Source organism: Monodelphis domestica, chromosome 6 (assembly GCF_027887165.1).
Source record: "Monodelphis domestica isolate mMonDom1 chromosome 6, mMonDom1.pri, whole genome shotgun sequence".
NCBI classification, from domain to species: Eukaryota; Metazoa; Chordata; class Mammalia; order Didelphimorphia; family Didelphidae; genus Monodelphis; species Monodelphis domestica.
This window is the reverse complement of record NC_077232.1, coordinates 287,197,310-287,218,051: the sequence shown is the minus strand read 5'-3', so window position 1 is coordinate 287,218,051 and position 20,742 is coordinate 287,197,310. Positions and strand designations below refer to the sequence as shown.

At 36.3% G+C, this 20,742-nt stretch overlaps 1 protein-coding gene across 1 annotated transcript in view; it reads right to left on the bottom strand.

Moving 5' to 3' along the window:
• Nucleotides 1-20,742, bottom strand: part of LOC100024844 (probable E3 ubiquitin-protein ligase HERC6) — an 80,567-nt gene that overhangs the window by 35,016 nt on the left and 24,809 nt on the right. Inside the window, exons 6-11 of the mRNA XM_007495704.2 lie at nucleotides 17,598-17,722; nucleotides 13,016-13,155; nucleotides 11,849-11,922; nucleotides 10,284-10,405; nucleotides 7,811-7,870; nucleotides 5,779-5,869 (exon numbers count right to left, since the gene is read on the bottom strand). Of these exons, the coding sequence (XP_007495766.2) occupies nucleotides 5,779-5,869; nucleotides 7,811-7,870; nucleotides 10,284-10,405; nucleotides 11,849-11,922; nucleotides 13,016-13,155; nucleotides 17,598-17,722 (612 nt within the window). The remainder of the gene's footprint in view (nucleotides 1-5,778; nucleotides 5,870-7,810; nucleotides 7,871-10,283; nucleotides 10,406-11,848; nucleotides 11,923-13,015; nucleotides 13,156-17,597; nucleotides 17,723-20,742) is intronic.

Sequence of the window (20,742 nt, the reverse complement as noted above, 5' to 3'; positions counted from 1 at the left end):
TGATCCAATCATTCTGGAGGGCGATTTGGAACTATGCCCAAAGGGCGATAAAAGACTGTCTGCCCTTTGATCTAGCCATAGCACTGCTGGTTTGTACCCCAAAGAGATAATAAGGAAAAAGACATGTACAAAAATATTCATAGCTGCGCTCTTTGTGGTGGCAAAAAATTGGAAAATGAGGGGATGCCCTTCAATTGGGGAATGGCTGAACAAATTATAGTATATGTTGGTGATGGAATACTATTGTGCTCAAAGGAATAATAAAGTGGAGGAATTCCATGGGAACTGGAATGACCTCTAGGAACTGATGCAGAGGGAAAGGAGCAGAACCAGGAGAACATTGTACACAGAAACTGATACACTATGGTATAATTGAACGTAATGGACTTCTCCATTAGTGGCAATGCAGTGACCCTGAACAACTTGGAGGGATCTATGAGAAAGAACACTATCCACAAGCAGAGGATAAACTGTGGGAGTAAAAACACTGAAGAAAAACAACTGCTTGAATACATGGGTCGAAGGGATGTAGTTGGGGATGTAGACTCTGAATGAATATCCTGGTGCAAACATCAACAACATGGAAATAGGTTCTAATCAAGGACACAAGTAATACCCAATGAAATTGCGGGTCGACTGTGGGAAGGGTGGGTGGAGGGGAGGGAGGGAAATAATGTGATTATTGTAACCAAGAAATAATGTTCTAAATTGACTAAATAAACTAATTCAAATGAGAAAAAAAGGAAAAAAGCATCCTTGATTTTTTGATGTCTATCGCCTTTAGATATCACCCTAAAATATTGTAATATGATAATTCTGAAAGCAGACATCTAGACTTTCAGCCAAAATGGCAGTCTGAAGGGGAGGCAGATTGCCTATCTCCCACATACCTGCTGAAGTAAAACCAGGAAGTTTGTGCCAGATGTAATAATGTTCAAGATATCCAGTGAAAATTAAAGTAAATTATTTCTTCTGCCTCATAAAAACACAAAAAGTTAGCCAGAAGTTCGTGGAAAAATCAGAAAACAGAAGCCTCCAGCAAAGTGAGCACTAGTGTGATGACAGATGGGATATATGTAGCCTTCAGCGTTCTATGTTTGGAATCACAACAGCAGAAGACTTTTTTGAGAAAGCTCCAGGGTGGGAACTGTAAGAGTCCTGGAAGAGGTAATTGGCAACATTCGGCATGATGCTGACCAGCATAGTACCACACTGCTCAGCCTCGGATAAACTAGGCTCTTAAACTCAGAGGTCCCTGGAATTGTGTTCTAAGAAGACAGAGAGGACCCAGAAGAATTATCACTCTGAAACTTTGAGATCCTGAGTGGGGACTAATCTTGGGAAATGGAGATAAGCTTAAGAAAAGATTAAAAAAAAAACCCAAACAGGGAACCTAAGTCAAGACTAAGAAGGCTAGACCACTCACCCAAAAGCATCACCCAAAAAACATCAAGAGGGCAAAGCCTGGCCTTGACACAAATCCTTAATTCAGAAACCAAAAGCTGGAGAGATGAGAAAATCAAAATGATTTACAGATCTCCTAAAAGAAGGAACAACTTCAAAACATCTCCTGGCAGAGACTCAAAGAAACAAAAAGGATTTGTCACAAGGACTATAATAAAACCTAGAAGAAATGAAGCAATGGACAAAAATAAACTGAAACTCTGAAGGGGAAGAATTGAAGTTTAGAAGAAAAAGTGGTAAACTTCACCTAAAAATGGACTCCCTGACCACTGTAAAAAATCAAAGAGAAATCAGTGATTCCATGAGACAGCAAAAAAAAAAAATTAGAATAAAATTCAAAGATTGAAAAAAATGGAAGATAATATAAGGTTCCTGGTATCAAAATAATCTGCCTAAAAAACAGCAGAAGGAAGGAAAACTTAAGAATCATTAGGCAGCTTAAAAACCATGATAAAAAAAGCTTGAACACTATATAAGAAATCATAAATAAAAACTGCTTTGATATAGTAGAATCAAAGTGCAAGGCTCATCAAAAACGTGGCCAACCTTTTGTGACTTTGCCTGGGGTAATGAACATACAGAGTGACGAATGGATGCTATATGAAAAAGCATAACGACCCTTTATTGAGTTCAAACAAAGCAATATATAGGTTAAGACCACAGGAAGATATGACGTTACAGCCCAGCAACAGCAGGAACCAATAATTGGGCAGATTCATAGGAATTCATGACGTTACCTGCCAGGCACAGGGAAGAACCGAAAGGATTCCAAACAAAGACAGAGAAGCAACTTTCCCACAGACTCTCACAATTTCTCACAACCCTTATCAGTCCTCTGCTGGCTACTCCAACCTTACAGTTTCTTTCTCACAAACCTTATTAGTCCTCCCTCTGATGCTACTCCAACCTTGAGCACACAGCTGGGCAGGTTGTACACAGTTCAACCCACAACCCTGACTATGCAGCCCAAACAGAGAGAAGAGGAGGCTTAACCCTTATGGTTCTGCCTTTACGGCAATGCCTCGACTACATCAAAGAACTACATCAAAGATAGAAAGGAATCTTAAAAGGAAAAATCCCAGAAATATCAAATCCCAAATCCAGAGCTCTCATTCTAAAAATTAAATTACACGGAAGCATACAGAAAAAAGCAACAAACTAGAATCAGAATCACACAAGACCTGCCCCCCCCTTTTTTTAATGAAAGAAAATCTTAGAACACAGGATTCCAAAAAACAAAAGAGAATTATGTAATCAAGAATACTTATCCTGACATTGGAGAAATCTCTTAACTGAGAGGAATGGAACCTCTTGGGAGATATGTGGGGGTTTGATGACTGTGAGTTAAAGATAGGAGACCAAAACTGAAAGCAAAGGCATGCTAAGGACATTGTTGATAGCAGCTTCAACTTCCCATAGTTCAATGTAGTGCTAGTCATTCCAGTGGCATTTAAGGGTATAGACAACAGGTAGCATTCTGCAGCAGCTTAGGATAGAACACTTTCACAGGAGAAGGAGCAATAGAGAAGTTAGGAGTCAGTCCCAGGAGAAAAGAGAGAGTTCTGGGAGAATATTTTCCATGCAGAGTTTGTATTTAGAATGAGAAGATATTTCCTATTTAAGCAGGAGACAAGGGACACTGTTGTGAAAAGGTCCTTTTTGGACTGTTGGAGGTGAGGTAACCATTTCGACAAGCCTAAAGATATCTCTTATGAAAGGGCAGTAAATAGTGTTACAAGTGGGACTATCCACTTGCATTGTTTGTTAGATTTTATTGCTCCTTATTTTCCACTATTAGGTCAGGAGATGGTTGGGGGATTTATTTTTAAGATGAGAAGAAACCATTTGTGAGTCCTATTTTTACCCAACATTGCAAAGCTGAGTTTAGGAGGGGAGAAATGAATTGTTAATGAAAGAGATGCTCAAACATTTCTGAGCAAAAAACCACCCCCAAAACTACAGGTTGGGGGAGATCTGTTGGGAGGGTTTGAAGAAGAAAAAGAAAAGGGAGGGTAAAAGGTACGATAGATTAATGGAGAAAAGAGGAAGGATTGAAATTGTGTTGAACTTGCTATTTCCCATTTGGGATTGTGGAAAGAGTATATAATGTATACAATGGATGGAAAGGATGGTGAAGGAACTGGCATCAGATGAACTTTACTCATCTGCAATGGTCAAAGGAGCTTTGAATACATACATACAAAGCTCAATGTAGAACTACAACTCAAAATTAATAGGAGCAAAAGGGAAAGATGGAAAATAGATGTGTTAAGAGGAAGGATAATGCAGGGGCAGGCATATTCATAAGCAAAATAAACTTCCTGATTCCAATGAGGAATTGAAAGGTGGTGTGTGTGTGTGTGTGTGTGTGTGTGTGTGAATGAACAAAAGAACTATAATCTAAGAGAGTGCTTTGCATTGTCTCTTAGATGTCAGGGGAATGAATGAACATATTATCGTATAAGAATATAATTTGATATTATTTATTGAGGCATAAGAAATGACAAGACTATTTCCCAAAATCCTGGGTAGTGTGAAGTAATCCTGAAGAACCAGAGAACTAGAATCAGGAAAATAATTTATAAAAGGATAACAACATTTTATGGACTTAAAACTTTATCAGAGCACTGACCAATCTGTTTCTAAAATCTATGATGAATCATGTTGCCTCTCTCCTGACAGAGAAGTCATGAATGCAAAGTACAAAAGAAACCTTTTCAAACATTATCTCATTTGATCCACACAACAACCTTGTGAGGTAAGTACTCTTATTATCATCCCTATTTGATGGCTGAGGAAACTGAGATAAAGTTTGACTTGACTTTACTCAGGGTCACACAGAAAATATCTGAGACTAAATTTGAACTCAGGTCTTCCTGGCAGGGGGTGGTGGTGGCCCAGTGTTCTATTCATTAGAGGCCTTGTGATTATTTTGCTTTACTAAGCTAATGTATTCCGTGGAGTCTTTTCCCCCTTCCTTTCTCTCTTTCCTTCAATGGGAGGGATGGAAAGAGAATGATGAAGGATAAATTAGCCATAATTACTCAAAAATAATAATAAAGGATCATAGAAACATTTTAAAATGAAAAGAACAGCACAGAAGAAATTCAGAAGCACAGACAAGCAGAATGGTTTTGAAAATAATATGTGAAAAATGTCATATTTTTGTTTTTAAAGAGATTCATTGAATTCTCTTTTGGTGTTCTGTTATGTCTATGGAAATGTTCTTTTTGTGTTTAAATCTAAAATTTTAAAAAATGTTTAAAAAAATAAAAAGAACTGCTGCTCTTATCCTTCTCTCCATCCCATACCAAAATCCAGGTATCATTGAGTAAATCTCTATTTTTAGATCTTTAAATTGTTTCTTCTTATATTGATCCATCAGCCCTAGCTCAACATCTCTGCAGAAGAACCAGACTCCTTATCATTGGAGAGCCCCAGTAGACAGAAGGGTCATCTCTCTCATTAAAAAAAAATTTTTTTCTGATGTACTTGCCAACATTGGCAGCCCTAGTATTTAAAAACATATAGGATTTTAGATACTAAATCAAAAGAGAGGGAAAAGATAAAGGTTCTTTCAGATAAGTGAGCAGAGCAAAAAGAGCCAGAGACTCACACCTGCACCACTTTCCCAAAAGCACAAACTCCAAAAAAAGAGCCCCGCAGTGTGGGTCTCAGCTAAGCATCCTAAAGTAAAATGAGGATGTAACTTGCTGGGAATGTAGCTCAGGTGTTGCAAATTTTCCACCTTCATAGAGGTTATCTCCAAATTGCCTATTTTAAGCAAAGGATTCAATTCTGAAATTATGAGAAACTATGCTAAATCACATGCTTATTATTATCATATGATAACTGTCATAATTTAAAAATAATTATTAAAGTATATTTTAATAATTATTTTAAAATTATGACAATTATCTTTTAGAGCTAGAATGGGACATAGAAATTATCTAGTTCAACTTAATTTAAAGAAATCAAGGCTCAGTCTAAATAAATTATTTGCTCAAGAGCACACTAGTAATTAATGTTAGATTCAAATCATAGTCTTTCCTTTACTTTACACTATGCTATCAGTTTTCAAAAATGTCATTTAGAAACATAAGGAACCAATACTAGGTTGGATCTTAGAAAGAGAGTTTCAAATAGCCCATTTTAAGTGGGCAAGAAGAAATGTTGGTAGGATTTTATGAAATCTTTCATAGTTAAAAATTCTTTTGAATTTACAATGCATTCATGTTGAATTCCTAAAATTAAATCTCTACTTACAAATAAATACACATTCATGCAGGCACATAGCAAAATATAGATTATTACCAGGTATTTAATCCAGGGCGTCTGAGTCAATTCCTCAAATGTGTCTCTCACCTTTTGTAGGTCGACATCATTAGGATTAGTATTTCCAGTTCTTTGAAAGCAAAAATCATTGCACAGATGAGCCAGGAACATGCCCAAATATAATGTACCATTTTGCTGGCTTATATCTATATATTAAAGTGGTTGTTATGTCTCTAGATGCAACATTTCTTCTAAAGCTTGCACCCTTCCGTCTTTCTTTCTAGCTATCTCCACACTATGTGTCCAGACGCTAGCCATCACCTTCATCACCCCCTAATTCCTGTATCCCACAACTTTGGGGTTTACTAGGATTTCTCCTTATCCTGCATGGAACCAGAACTCCATACCACTTCCAGTCTATCTCCACATCAGACAGATGAATGTTTGCTTCCCTTCTGCCTCCTTCCACACATATGTCCTTCTAGTCTTTCCATGCCGTTTCCCCCATTAGACCTGGTTTGCTTGCTTGTATTTGTATCATTAGAGAGCCTTGCCCATAGTAAATGCTTTTTGATTTGAAAGCCTATTTGACATTTTCATGCAAGGCTTTTTTTGCATGTATTTCAAAGTGAATTCTTTTCAGAAGTCATGTAAAACTCATTCCTTATTGAAAACAGTTAATTTTTAGACATTCTTCCTAATATTCTTAACCTATGTAAGGGAGGAATTAATCCAATGTGAATAGAAAGCAATCTATGACAGAGATCATCTGCAGAGAAAGCACAGGGGTGTGCCAGAAGGAAAAAAAACAACAACACAAGATTCCAGTCAGAGAACAGAAGGGGGATGAGAGAGCTCCAACTGTCACTTGCATACTTCTTCAGCTGAGAGCCAGAGGAAGGAGGCAAATCTCACAAGCTGGGAAGAAGCTCAATCTCTCTGGGGATCAACGGTTTTCCCTGTGAACCTCTAGACACCTCTTCCCCATTCTCAACAACAGAGTCATCTGTGAATACTATAGATAGGAACTTTGAAAGGAAGCCGTCTACAGAGAAATCCCCTTTCAAAGGTTTCCTTCTACATTTCTCCCTGACCTGTTCCTGGGCTCCTGAGGAATAGGGATCAACCAGCAGCTGGCTGGAAGAGGGTTCAAGGCACTCCACCTTGAACCTCAAGACCTTGGTGGGGTGCTGGTCTGCCAGAGGGGACAAGTATTAGGGCTTTCTGCTCCCCCACCTTCCTTGCCTGACACCCTTACCTATCCTTCCCCAAATAAATTGTTTACTACTTTAGAATTAGGTCTGGCTGGTTTCTGACACTAGGAAAGGAGGCAGAAGATGTGGGGAGAATCACGTCTCTCCCCAAAGGGGAAGATTAACTCAGGATCCCAGTAAACCAAACTGCCTAACCCAAGGAACAACATCTCTCTTTGATAGTGGGGTAACCCCAGGTTTCCGAATGGAAGTGACAGCAAGTGTCCCTAAGGAGACCAGAGGAGAAGAATCTATCCTATCTAACCTCTCAACAATAGCTGGTACAAAAGGGGAGGCAGTGGGTCATCTTACCAAAGCTAATCTCTCCAGTTCTTGTCTTACATTTCCCAGAACTATCCTCTGAGGATACATATTCCTTCTGTCTGGGGGACAAGTCTTGGCTCTCCCAGAAAAAGAGAGGGGAAGAAGAATTTCTTCATCCTCTCTCCCCATTTCCCTCTCTCCTTCCATTCCCCCTGTTCCCTTCCCAATCCTTTCATTACACCTAGAAATCAAGAAGTATTTGTTGCAGGCATCTCTGTGCCTGTTCCATGCGAGGTAAAAAAGGAGTTATTTTTGTCCAGTAGCTAAATGGTTCAGTGAGTAGAGCACTAGACTTTGAGTCAGTGAAGGTCTGAGTTCAATTCTAGCCTCAAATCCTTCCTCATTTCTAAGCTGGGAATAGTAATAATCTCTCTTGCAAGGTTGTTGTGATGACAAAGTATAATGATATTTATAAAAGCTTTGAAAATCTTAAATCACTTGTAAATATTAGCTATTATTATACTTAATGAAATTAAATATCAACATAGAATTACCTTTTCATTAAAAAACTTGCAGTCAGACAAGCAGGAGATGAAAATATCTCACATATTTCCCTACATAAAAAATGACACAAAGTTAAGACAAAACAAACTGGGGCAGCTAGGTGACTTGGTGGATTGACAGCTAGGCTTAGAGATGGGAGATTTGGGGTTCAAATCTGACCTCGGACACTTCCCAGCTGTGTGACCCTGGGCAACTCACTTAACCCCATTGCCTAGCCCTTACTGATCTTCTGCCTTGGAACTAATACTCAGTATTGACTCTAAGACAAAAGGTAAGGATTTTTTAAAAAGACAAAACAAACTAGAAAACTAGAAATACTTCTCCATAACCCTGTTTTCATGATCAATTATAATATAAATTACCCACAACTTTTCTATGTTGTGGGCAATAGTCAATGATATATGTGAAATCTAAAATGTAACATAAATGAGGTTTGGTTTTGGAGTTATCCGAGAAGAATTTATTTTATTTTATTTTTTCTAAAACCCTTATCTTCCATCTTAGAATCCATATTGTGTAATGGTACCAAGGCAGAAAAGTGGTAAGGGCTAGGCAATGTTAAATTTAGTGACTTTGCCCAGATTCACACAGCTAGGAAGGGTCTGAGGTCAGATTTGAACCCAAGAATATCCCATCTCTAAACCTAGCTCTCAACCCACTGAGCCACCTAGTTGTCCCTTGAAGAATTTATTTTTAATATGTACAAGTATATCTTATTTTATATAAGAGACTCCCCCCCCCAAATTGTGTCAAGTTGCAAATATAAGATATTAACAAACAAAAATTTAAAATTTCAGGAAACATGATTAAACTGTTTTACTTATAAGATGATACAACATAGCACCAAGTAGACTTAGAACCTTATGGGGTTATTTAGTTTACCTCCATTTTTTGGAGATGAGGAAATCAAAGAGAAATGTTAAGTAATTTGCTCAAGGTCCCAGAGGCAGACTTAAAACATTGAGCCTCTGACTTGAGAGCTTTTGTGCTTTCCACTATACCACAATACCTCCTAGTATCTGTTTTATACTCAAGTAACATTGCTCCTTCTGCAATGTTCTGTAGGACTTCAGAGAGGAAACCACTATAGATCTCTCTATGAATATATATATACACAAACACCAAAGAGGATCATCAAAGATGGTTGTGGAGTTAAATTGCCTAGGCTGCTCTCATAATTATTTTAGAGTCTCTATTCCCTATGCAGGGATTGGAAAGATCCCTTTTGGAATCCTACATTTTGATGGATGGACAACAGCTAAGGAGGGCTTTTCCTTCTTTTTAATGGAGATGGGATTGAATGGTTTGGAAAAGATGTAGGCATCAGTGAAACAGCTGAGGGAAAATTATGGAGGCTGAGGTGTGATCTGCTGGTGGAGAGAAGATGGCGAGATCTCTCCCTCCCTATGGAGGTAACCTAGAACTTGACTCTAGGCTTAACTCTGTAACCAGAACTTGAGGGAATTCTCTCCTCATAAGAGATATTTTAACAAACTATCTGCCTTGATCACTCAACATTGGGGCAGTCTCAAGAGCTTGGACACTGTTGTAATGGCTTCATCAATCATCCTTATATATTTGGAGTTTCCCAATTCTTATGATTGAAATAAAGAAAAGAAAAAGCAGGATTATCCATTCTGATGAAACTAATGAATATTTTTGTAATGATAGATCAGCCTCTAATTTGAAGGGAAGAAAAGGAAGAAGGCAGAGACATCAGGTGTTTCTAAAATGCAAAAAATAAATTCTCCAGGAAGAACTGGCAGCTAAATTCTCCAATAAGCCTAATGTTGACCTATACTAATCTCTCTCTCTCTGACCCTCACACTCTTTAGACTTCAAATTTCTTACCTATAGATAGCATTTTACAACACCCACTCAGAGCATTTATGTGAGCAAATTGTAAACTGTCAAGCACTACATAAATAAGTTATTGTTTATCATTGGCATCTTCAATATGAACTTCTCCAACTCAATGTGACCTTGGGAAGGTCATTGTATCTGAACGAATTGAAGGAATTAGGACACTCATTTGATCTTTTGTTTGCTGCATAATCTTCTTGGTTTTTAATTTCCTTATCTTAAAAATGAGAAGGGGCAGTGTGCTATAGTGGAAGAAGAGCTCAATTTAGAGTTAGAAGACATGAGTTCAGATCTTACTATTTGTGTGATCTTGGATAAATCATTTAATTATTCTAGGCCCCCCATTTTGTCCTTGATAAAATGAGGGGGATTGTATTAGATGGCCTTTTAGGTCCCTTCCAGATAGAAATCTACGATCCTATTGATCAGATGATCCTTAAAGGTTATTTCTGAGCTTATTTTTCTCTGGGGAATTGACAGAAAAGGATCAACTTTCTCTCTTCTTTCTCTTTCTTTCAAATAATGACATTTAAGGCATTATTCCCCCCCTTTCCCCACCCCAGCTATATCAAGGGAGAAAAAAGCAGAGTATAGAACAACCTTCGTGACTCCTCACATTCTTCACTTCCAAATTTTGCCATGGTCCATTTCCTAATCAGGGATTGGTTAATTTGGCTGATTTGCTGTGGACTTCTTCCAGTAGCACCTGAAGAACTAGTATCCTCCAAGAGGAGACAAAAAGATGGAAAAACATGTGAGCAGAGCAGTAAGTCTCAGGGTATCACCTAGGACACTGGCAAAACCACCACCATATTCCTAGAGGTGGTTTCTCTAATATCCTCAGTAAGTCAGTCAATTTGCATTTATTAAACTACTCTAGAACTAAATGTCCCAAATAAGTGATGTCTCCATCCCTCTTAGACAGGAAAAGTTGGTTTCAAGTAACTCTTTTTGAAGGGACCAACTCTTGGCTAAACAGTCTACACCATCTTCCAAAGCCTTTGTCACAAGGCAGGAAACTGCATCATTTCTTTACTAATCATGCCCCTGTTTCCAAAAAGGAGATTCCTTGAAGAAGGGCTATGTGACATGCACAGCCGAAGCATATACTCAATGTGAATGAATCACTATTTGTCTTTAAAAGAAAATTAAGCATTAAGGGAAGGTATTAAGCTTAAAAAAATTGGCCTTACAATTTTGATTGTGTCAAACTCAAATAGAAACAGGCCTGTAGGCCATATACTGGTTTAGTTTGAAAATGTAATGTCATCTGTCTTTTATTGTATTTTTATTTATTTCATTAAATTATTTTCCAATGGCATTTTAATCTGGTTCTGTTGGAACTCAAAAGAGTCATGTGTGTGTCTTGTTGCTTGAAAGCTAAGTGTTTTATATAGAACATATATAAAGAACATATAGTCTTAGAGAAATTGTCTGGAAGCATTGAAAAGTTAAATGACTTGATTAGGGTCACATAGAAAGTATGTGTTAGAGGTAGGATTTCAACTGGAGTCTTAATGACTCTGAAGCCAGTCCTCTAGTCATTATGCTATGCCAAGTTTCCTCTCCTCTAAGTTTAAGACATATGAAACGAAAATGTGTCAACTAATATAAATTCCCTATGCAAATATTTTAAATTCTACCTCCTAATAAAATAGTAAATGTACTATTAAATAGATTTTTGATTGTTTAAATTAAGTGAAGAATTTTCTAATCTATTAAAATGCATTAAAGACCAATGAGAAAAATAGTTTAATATTTAAGCACCCAAATGGAGCATATAGTCAATCATTTCTATGTTTTAAGATAGAAATAACAACTGCTTAATCACATGTGTCAATGGGGATATGATTGGAATTATAAACCCTAGGTGATCACCCTAGTGCAAATATCAATAATATGGAAATCGGTCCTGATCAACAACACATGCAAAACCCAGTGGAATTGTGCATTGGCTATGGGAAGGGGTTGAGGAAGGGGAGGGGAGGGAAAGAACATGATTTCGCAAAACTGGAAAAATACTCTAAATTAATCAATTAAATAAATTAAAAAAAGAAAAAAGATGGAAATAAAATTCAAATATGAATACAGAAGGATGAAACAAGGCTTGACACACTGCCCTGAAAACCTGAGCGAAGAGTTAATGAAGGAATCAAGAGAGATACCTTTGCCTGGAGAGTGGTCACAAAGTTGGCATTTGCTCCAGCAAAAATGTCTTTCACTTGAAAATCTGTAAAGTCTGAAAGAATGACATAAATTTGAGCTTGTATGTCCTTGGAAACAAGGGAATGTTATGAACCCGAGCTGTTATGCTTTGGTGAAGAGTAGGTGATGTTTTATTTATGACCCTTCATGGGACCATGGATTTAGAGCTCAAAGGGACCTTCGAAGTCATCTAGTCTAGAAGTAGAAAGGTTGCTTGATTTACACAGTCTTAGGGAGTGTATCAGGTTTAAACTTCACACCCTGGCCTTCTAATCACAACTACATTGCCATTTCCACTTGAATTATATCATTTAAACTTTATGTATATATCTCAAATTATAGGAAGGCAAGCATGCCAATACTATATGGAGTTGTAGGTTGGTCGAAGTTGTCTGGAGAATAATATGGAATTACGCTAAAGAAGTGACTAACATGTTGATACCCTTTGCTCCAGAGATGCCACTGTTGGACCCAAGGAGGTCAAAGATGAAAAATTTTCTATATATAGCAAAATGTCTACTTTTTTGTAATAGCAAAGAACTGGAAACAAAGTTGGTATCATTGTTTGTGGGAAGGCTGAACAAATTGAGGAGGATGAATGTGATGGAACATTAGAAACAATAAATATGCAGAAAGGATGGGAAGACATGCACATTGGAGTAAGCAGAACTAAGAAAATAATATACATAGTGACTATATCAATGTAATGGAAAGAACAAAAAATGAAAATGATCATTTCCAAAGAAGATAGGAGAAAATACTCCCTTTTTTCACTGTAGAAGTAGGGTATCTATGGGTATGGAATCCTGAATATAAATATCAGGGTAAACTGATTTGTTAGCACTGGTTCCCTCCCCGCCCCCCCCCCCCCCCCCCGCCTTTTTTGTTCTTGGTAGCTAATCAGATAAAGAAGGAAGAGGGATATGTTTGGAAATGAAAGTGATGTAAAACAAAAGTTATCTATATCAACCCTTTAAAATAAAAGACATAAGATTATTACATAAGTTTTTAAAAATTCAGAATTTAAAGTTCTAAAACAAAAATAACTTTGCAAGATCTTTAAGAAAGAAGTTGAACAACCTTTTTCTTTCTCAGTCAAAGAACAGAAAATCTTGAATCCTTCTTACCATTAGAAGAAATCAGGTTGCTAATATTGAAGTTCTGTACTGCATCACCTGGTTGCAAAGGGCCAATCGGGTCTCTTTGAGATCCACAACCAAAAGATATCACCTGACCAGTGGTACAGGAATATGCCAGTGTATGATAACTATTGGAGAAATAACACATTATAAGTGAAATTCTCTTACCTGTTTTTTTCTTTTAAGGAAAGGTAAAATTGCTACTTAGGTTTACTTTAAATAATGTACTCAGTATTTACATCAAAATTCTACTCTTAAAATGGTGACATCTATAAATATTTTCAAATACTTGTATATTGAACATGGAAATTCAACTCGATGAAATATTCTGTAAGTTCCTGGAGTACACACAGGACTGTAGTAGGCAGGAGAGAGATACAAAGATGGAAAATGAAACCCTATACCAAGATGAATTCAAAATGGGTAAATGACAATTAGGGAATGAAATCATGAATAAATTAGGTGAAAATAGAATAGCATCCCTGTCAGATCTATGGGAAAGGGCGGAATTTAAGAACAAGTAAGAGATAGAGAGCATTACAAATTGTAAAATGAATGATTTTGATTACATCAAATTAAAAAGGTTTTGTACAAACAAAACCAGTGTAACCAAAATTAGGAGGAAAGAACAAACTGAGAGAACATTTTTATAACAAAACTCTCTGACAAATGTTTAATTTTCCAAATATATAAGGAACCTAGTCAAATTTACAAAAAATCAGGCCATTCTCCAATTGACAAATGGTCAAGGGACATGAATAGGCAGTTTTCACATGATGAAATCAAAACTATCAATAAGCATATAAAAAGTGTTCTAAATCCCTTCTGATTAGAGAAATGCAAATGAAAACAACTCTGAGATACCACCTTACAACTAGCAGACTGGCCAATGTGGCAGCAAAGGAAGTGTTGGAGAAGATGTGGCAAAATTGGGACATTAATACACTGCTGGTGGAGTTGTGAATTAATCCAACCATTCTGGAGGGCAATATGGAACTATTCCCAAAGGGCTTTAAAAGATTGTCTGCCCATTGATCCAACCATACTACTTCTGGCTTTGTATCCCAAAGAGATAATAAGGAAAAAGACTTGTACAAAATATTTATAGCCCTGCTCTTTGTGGTGGTAAAAAAGAAAAACTGGAAAATGAGTGGGTGTCCATCGCTGAACAAATTGTGGTATCTGATGGTGATGGAATACTATTGTGCAATAAGGAATGATGAAGTGGAGGAATTCCATGTGAATTGGAAAGACCTCCATAAATTGATGCAGAGTGAAAGGAGCAGAACCAGGAGAACATTGTACACAGAGACTGATACATTATGGCACAATCGAATGTAATAGACTGTCTACTAGCAGCAATGCAATTACTCAGGACAATCCAGAGGAACTTAGGAGAAAGAACGCTATCCACATTCAGAGAAAAAAAAAACTGTGGGAGTAGAAACACAGAAGAAAAACATAGAATTGATCACATGGTTTTATGGGGATATTATTAGGGTTTTAATGTTAAAAGATCACTCTATTGCAAATATGAATAACATGGAAATAGGTTTTGAACAATGATACATACATAACCCATTGAAACTGCTTGTCGGCTCTGGGAGAGGGGAGGGAAAAGGGCTGGGGAAAATCATGAATCATGTAACCATGGAAAAATATTTTAAATAAATAAATAATTTTTTAAAAAGAATGAAAAAAGATGAAAAATGAAATGTCATTTTATTATTCACTTTAGAGAGGGATGATCTCTGAATTAGGTTTTTACTATTTATGGTTATCATGAAATCAAATTCATAATATTTTAAAATTAGTTCTCATGTGAGTGTCATTTTACTAAGTGCTATGTGGTACAGTAAAGATGCCCCATTTAAGAGAACTTATTTTGAATACTTTAATGGAAATAGTAGATCATAATATTTGTTAGAAAAAAATTAGCAAAATTTTATTTTTACATAGCAATTATTTTGTGTTTGAATTATACTAGTGTGACACCTGTTTCATTAAACTCTCCCAAAGACACTAGAGAAACTACTGCTGTGTCTTTCAGAGCCAATTTTAACTGCTGATCTGGAGAGACTATTTATAGAGTGATGTCTAAAGAGAAGCTGAAAATTCTTTTCCTGACATTGATGGAAAGAAGCTGGGAGAAGACAAAGAGGATAGGGCAACTGTCTTTATTGAAGGACGTAGTTTAATCCTAATTTTGAAAGTGCAAAAAATAACATTCTTACAAAGTATTGAAATGAATGGACTTTTTTCCCCTCTTCTTTTTTAAACCTTTACCTTCTGTCTTTGAATCAATACTATATATTGGTTCTAAGGCAGAAGAGTGGTAAGGGCTGAGAAATGGGGGTTAAATGACTTGCCGAGAGTCACAAAGCTAGGAAGAATCTGAGGCTAGGTAATGAACTTTAAAAAATTCTTTTTATTTAGAATATTTTTCCATGGTTCCGTGATTTATGATCCCTCCAACTTTCTATTCCCCCCTCCCAAAGCCAACAACCAATTCCACTGGATTATATAATGTATCATTATTCAAAACCTATTAGAGTGATCCTTTAACATCAAAACCCTAATCAGATTCTTATCTCACTAGGTAGTTGGTCATATATTTTTCTAATGCATTTCTGATTCCACAGTTCTGTCTCTGGATGTGGATAGTGGTCTTTCTCCTAAATTCCTCTGGATTACCCTGGCTCATTGCATTGCTACTGGTAGAGAAGTCCAAGTAATGAACTTTTAATTTCATGAACTGAATAGTGTTCTGTGTTCTCAGAAGTGAAATCATCTACTGTTGCAGCAAGGGTTTAAATAACTCCAGTGACAATTATCCTCACAGTGAGAATATTGTAAATAATGATACCTTTATTATTGATTTCACTATTAACAAATTGCACATTCAGTGTTTCTTTAATCCTAAGAGATTAAGGGATTTGATATAAATAGAGAGATGAGTAATGACTATTAGGATAGGAAGCTTCGTCAGCTATTAGACCAATAACATTTGATGAGTTAGCGGGGGCTCTTTGTGGATTAAGAAATATGTTGACATTTTATTAACTGAGTAAACACAGATATATTCTTGAATTGCTCCAGAGTTCAGGCTGATAAAACAAAGAGAAGAAATGATGAGTCAAGTTACAGCCCAAACAGAGTTAACTCTGCTACAGCAACCTCTGCATTACACTCTGAGTTATACTCTCTATTTCTCCTTGTCTTGGCTCCCAGGTAAACTGTGAGCCTTGTGAAGAGTTCAACTTCTTTTTTATTCCCAGAATAAATTCTGGAAAACATGTTAATTAAATTCTAAAAACAAAACAAAAATCAAGAATACTTGTTATGTGTCTATTGTGGGTGAGGTGCTTAGAATACAGAGATTAAAAACAAACTAGTCCCTCCCTTTAAGAAGTTTAAATTCTACTGGGCCAAACTACTTACAGAAGGATTTATAGATGATTTAGCTAGCAAAGGTGCAGGTTGACACCTTCTCTATGACTTAGAATCTTAAGAGTTGAGCCTATAAATAAGTACAAGATACTTGGGGCAGGGGAGGGGGGAGGGGGGAAGAACACAGCTTGGGGACATCAGAGAAGGCTATCCAAAGGCAGTAGCAGTTGGTTGGTCAAAGCTGTGGAGATGAGGAGGGCAGGAATTCCATTCTGCCTGTGCAAAGTGAGGATGTCAAGTTCAAGGACAATTTGGCTGAAATATAGTGTGTGAATATGAAAGATGTCTGGAAAGGTAGATGAGAGCCAGATTTTGGAGGACTTTAAATACTAGGTTGAAGAGTTTATAGTTTTTGCCAGTAATAGGAAACCACTGAAAAAAATTCTAACCTGAGCTTCCCCTTACACAGATTATTATTACTATTATTATTGTTGTTGTTGTTATTTTCTTCAAACCCTTACCTTCCATCTTAGAATCAATTGTATTGATTCCAAGGCAGAAGAGTGGTAAGGACTAGGCAATGGGGGTTAAGTGACTTGCCCAGAGTCACACAGTCAGGAAGTATCTAAGGCTATATTTTAATCCAGGATCTCCCCTCTCTAGGTCTGGCTCTCCATCCATTGTGCCACACCAGGAGATTATTTTGATAACTGTTTGGATATTGAATTAGAGAAGGGAGAGAATAGAAATTGGGCATCCGGTAAGGAGCTTCTTATAATAGTTTAGTCAGAGTTGACTAGAATAGTGGCTGTATATAAATGGAAAGAAAGGGAGGGAGAAGAGAAATGTGGTCATACCAACAAGACTTGGCATCTGATAGGACATGGGGGTTATGGGCGAGGAAGAGTAAAGGTTGAATGACTTAAAAAAAATGGCCCAAACTCTATACCATTAGGTGATTAATTTAAACTGGTTGGCACTCATCTGAAAATCTGGCCAAACAAATTGTATTTGGAAAACTCAAGTTGTTGAAAAGGAAAACTTCCTTTGAAGAATCACATATCTCAGGCACAAAAATAAGAAAATGCATTGATACCAATGGGATGAGTCTTTTCTGGGTAACAAAATATCATGTTTTAAACTTTTAACATTTCTCTCTACTGAAAGAATATACTGTTACCTTCCACAAGCTATTTGAGAAAACGAAACAGCTGAATCCACAACCTGAGGACCCTTCATCCCAGAAATTAGTTGACGTCCTAGTTGTCCAGAGTCATTGCTTCCAAAAGTGAACACTTTACCATCCTATAGGGAACAGATCAGTTTTTTATTTCATAATAGGAAATGAAAAATTAAAGAGTTCAGTTCCAAATAGTGGTGTGTCTAGATTTTGTATATCGAGCATGCAAAATCCTGAGCTTTCTCTGGGCATACCACTAGATAGCTAGCTCAAGAGTGGCACCGAAGTTTCTCTGTGCTTCATTTGTTTGAGTATTTTCCTAAAAACAATTTCTCTTTAGAAGACTTCACTGGTTAAAAGAAGGATACTTGTCATTGAAAGGGAATACTTCTTCCTTCTTGTTCCATATGTGTAGCACAACTTTGTAAATGTTAAGAAAAGCTTTTCAAATAAAATCATAATATAAAGGGATGTTTTTTAAAAACCTTTATCTTCCATTGTAGAATTGTTATTGTGTTTTGGTTCCAAGGTAGAAGAGCAGCAATGCTAGGAAATGGGGATTAAGTGACTGACCCAGGAATGTCTGAAGCCAAATTTGAACATAGGACCTCTTGGCTCTGGACCTGGCTTTCAATCCACTGAGTCACCTAGCTGTCCCCATAAAGGGTTTTAAATTTTTTTTAGCTGAAAATTCTTTTACTAGAGAAACAATAACCCAAGAACAGAAGCCAAACATAAATCAAGAAATAAAATTTCATGATTGTTTTCTATTCCTATAGTCTTTACTTAAGAGTTTAGGTAAACTATATACCTAAGCCTAAAAGGTTATTAAAAATAAATATTTGAAACTCCACAGCATCATTCATTCCCAATTTAAATAGAGAATCTTTTTTTTATTAGCCTGGACAGGTAAATTATGGGGAAAAGGAGGGAAAAAAGAAAAGTTGGCTAAGGACTAAGTCTCAAAAGTGTGGGAATATTGTTTGATGGTGAATGAAATCTGGATAAACCAAGAACAGAAGCTAGATTTTCCAAAATGCTATAACGAGGATTCCTGTTCATATATAGGATGGGTCTCTAAGATGGGGGTTGACAAATGGAGACGCATAAAATGTTAAAACAATTCTTAGCTTAGAAAGTTCTTTCAAAGCCTGAGATTCTTGGATGCTGTTGATCCATTTGCAAGTAAGGGCCACAGCAAAGGCAATAATGGATTTATACCTTTACCAGTTCAGGTGGTGTTATTCTTGGAGTTTAGAGAAACATAAGTTCAAATTCAACACCCTCTGAGTCTCAATTTATTTACTGGTAAAAACAAATAGGAATAACTGTAATAACCACATTGTTGAGAATCATAGACTGCTACCCTCAAAGTTTAAAAAAAAACTGACATTTATTTTCTCTTCTTTATATCATCTCCTCCTCCAAGAATGGAAAAAAAATTAAAAAAACACTCCAAACAATTATGTCTAGAAAAAAACAAAACAAGTTCATGTATAAATGATATCCAAAAATATATGTCTACATCTTGATCCATCATGTTTATGGCAGGAGGTGATCAGTAAACTTCATTTTTTGGCCCTCTGGGATCTTAGTTTGGGATTTTACATAGTTTGAAAGTCTTTAAAATATTTCTTTATAATACTGCCATCAAATAATAATTGTTCTGCTACTTCTGCTAAGTTTATTCTGCCTTAAGTCCACAGAGCTTTTTCTGTTTTCCTCTAAAACTGTCCATTTCATCATTTCTTATGAAGCAATTAAATTCCATTTCATTCTTATGCCATTTGTTAAGCTGTTCCCCAATAGGTGTACCTTCTCAGTTTCCACTTCTTTAGAAGCTGCCATAGAAAAAGCTGTTATAAATATTTTTATACATATAGATTTTTCCCCCCTTCTTTCTTTGATCTCTGAATTCAGAGGAATCAGAGAGTTGATCTCTATAGGCCTCTTTGTGGTATCACAGATCAAAGGATATATACAGTTTAGTCATTTGGAGGCCATATCATTTTCCAGAATACATGGAGCAATCCACAGTTCCATCAACAGTGGTTTAGTGTGCTCTTTCCCCCCTAGCCTCTCCAACATTTGTCACTGTAAATAATCTGTTAGGTATGAAATAGAGCCTCAGAATTGCTTTAATTTAAATTTCTCCAATTATTAGTGATTTGAGCATTTTTATATGACTATTGATAGCTTAGATTTCTTAGTTCGAGAACCACTTGTTTCTATCTTTTGAGGAATGTTAATTGTTCTTATCATATGAATCAGTTCCTTACATATCTCAGAAATGAGAACTTTATCAAAGATATCTGCTGCAAAGACTCTCCCCCCACCCCTACCATAACTGTTTCTCTTCTCATCTTAATTGCATTGGTTTTTGTTTGTACCAAAACTTTTTAATTTTATGTAATTAAAATTGTCCATTTTATCTTTCATAATCTTCTCTATTCCTTTTGTGGACACGATCTTCCCTCTGTTCACTGATTTGAAAGTTAATTTCTTCCTCACTTCTATAATTTTTTGTGATGTGACATTTTAAGTCCAAGTTACATATCCATTTAAAAATTATCTTGGTATATGATAAGTGTTAGTTTAAACCTAATTTCTGCCACATTACTTTCCAAAATTCCCAGCCACTTCAGCCAAATAGTGAGTTTACTGGGGTCCTTGGGTTAATTGAACAAGAAACTACTGTTTTTGTTCCCATATGCTGAGTAATGAATCTATTGCATTGATCAATCTGTTTCTTAATCAGTACCAAATCATTTTGATGATTATTTATTTATATCATACCTAGTCTCTCTCTTCTCACTTTTTTTGGTTATTTCTCTTGAGAGTCTCAATATTTTATTTTTCTAGAGGAAATTTGTGATTGTTTTTATCTCTATAAAGTAATCCTTTTGTAGTCTGATTGGAATAGTACTGAATAAGTGGAAAAATTTAGTTAGAATTGTTGTTTTCATTCTTTTGGTTTAGCCTATCTATCAATAAAGGGTATTTATAGTTAAGACTCATAAAATACCAAAATGACTCTCGGAAGATATACTTCTGAGTATTTTAAACATTTTGCAGCTATTTTGAAGTAACTTTCTCTTTCTTCTGATGAAATTTGTTGAAACTATATAGGAATTCCAATATTTTA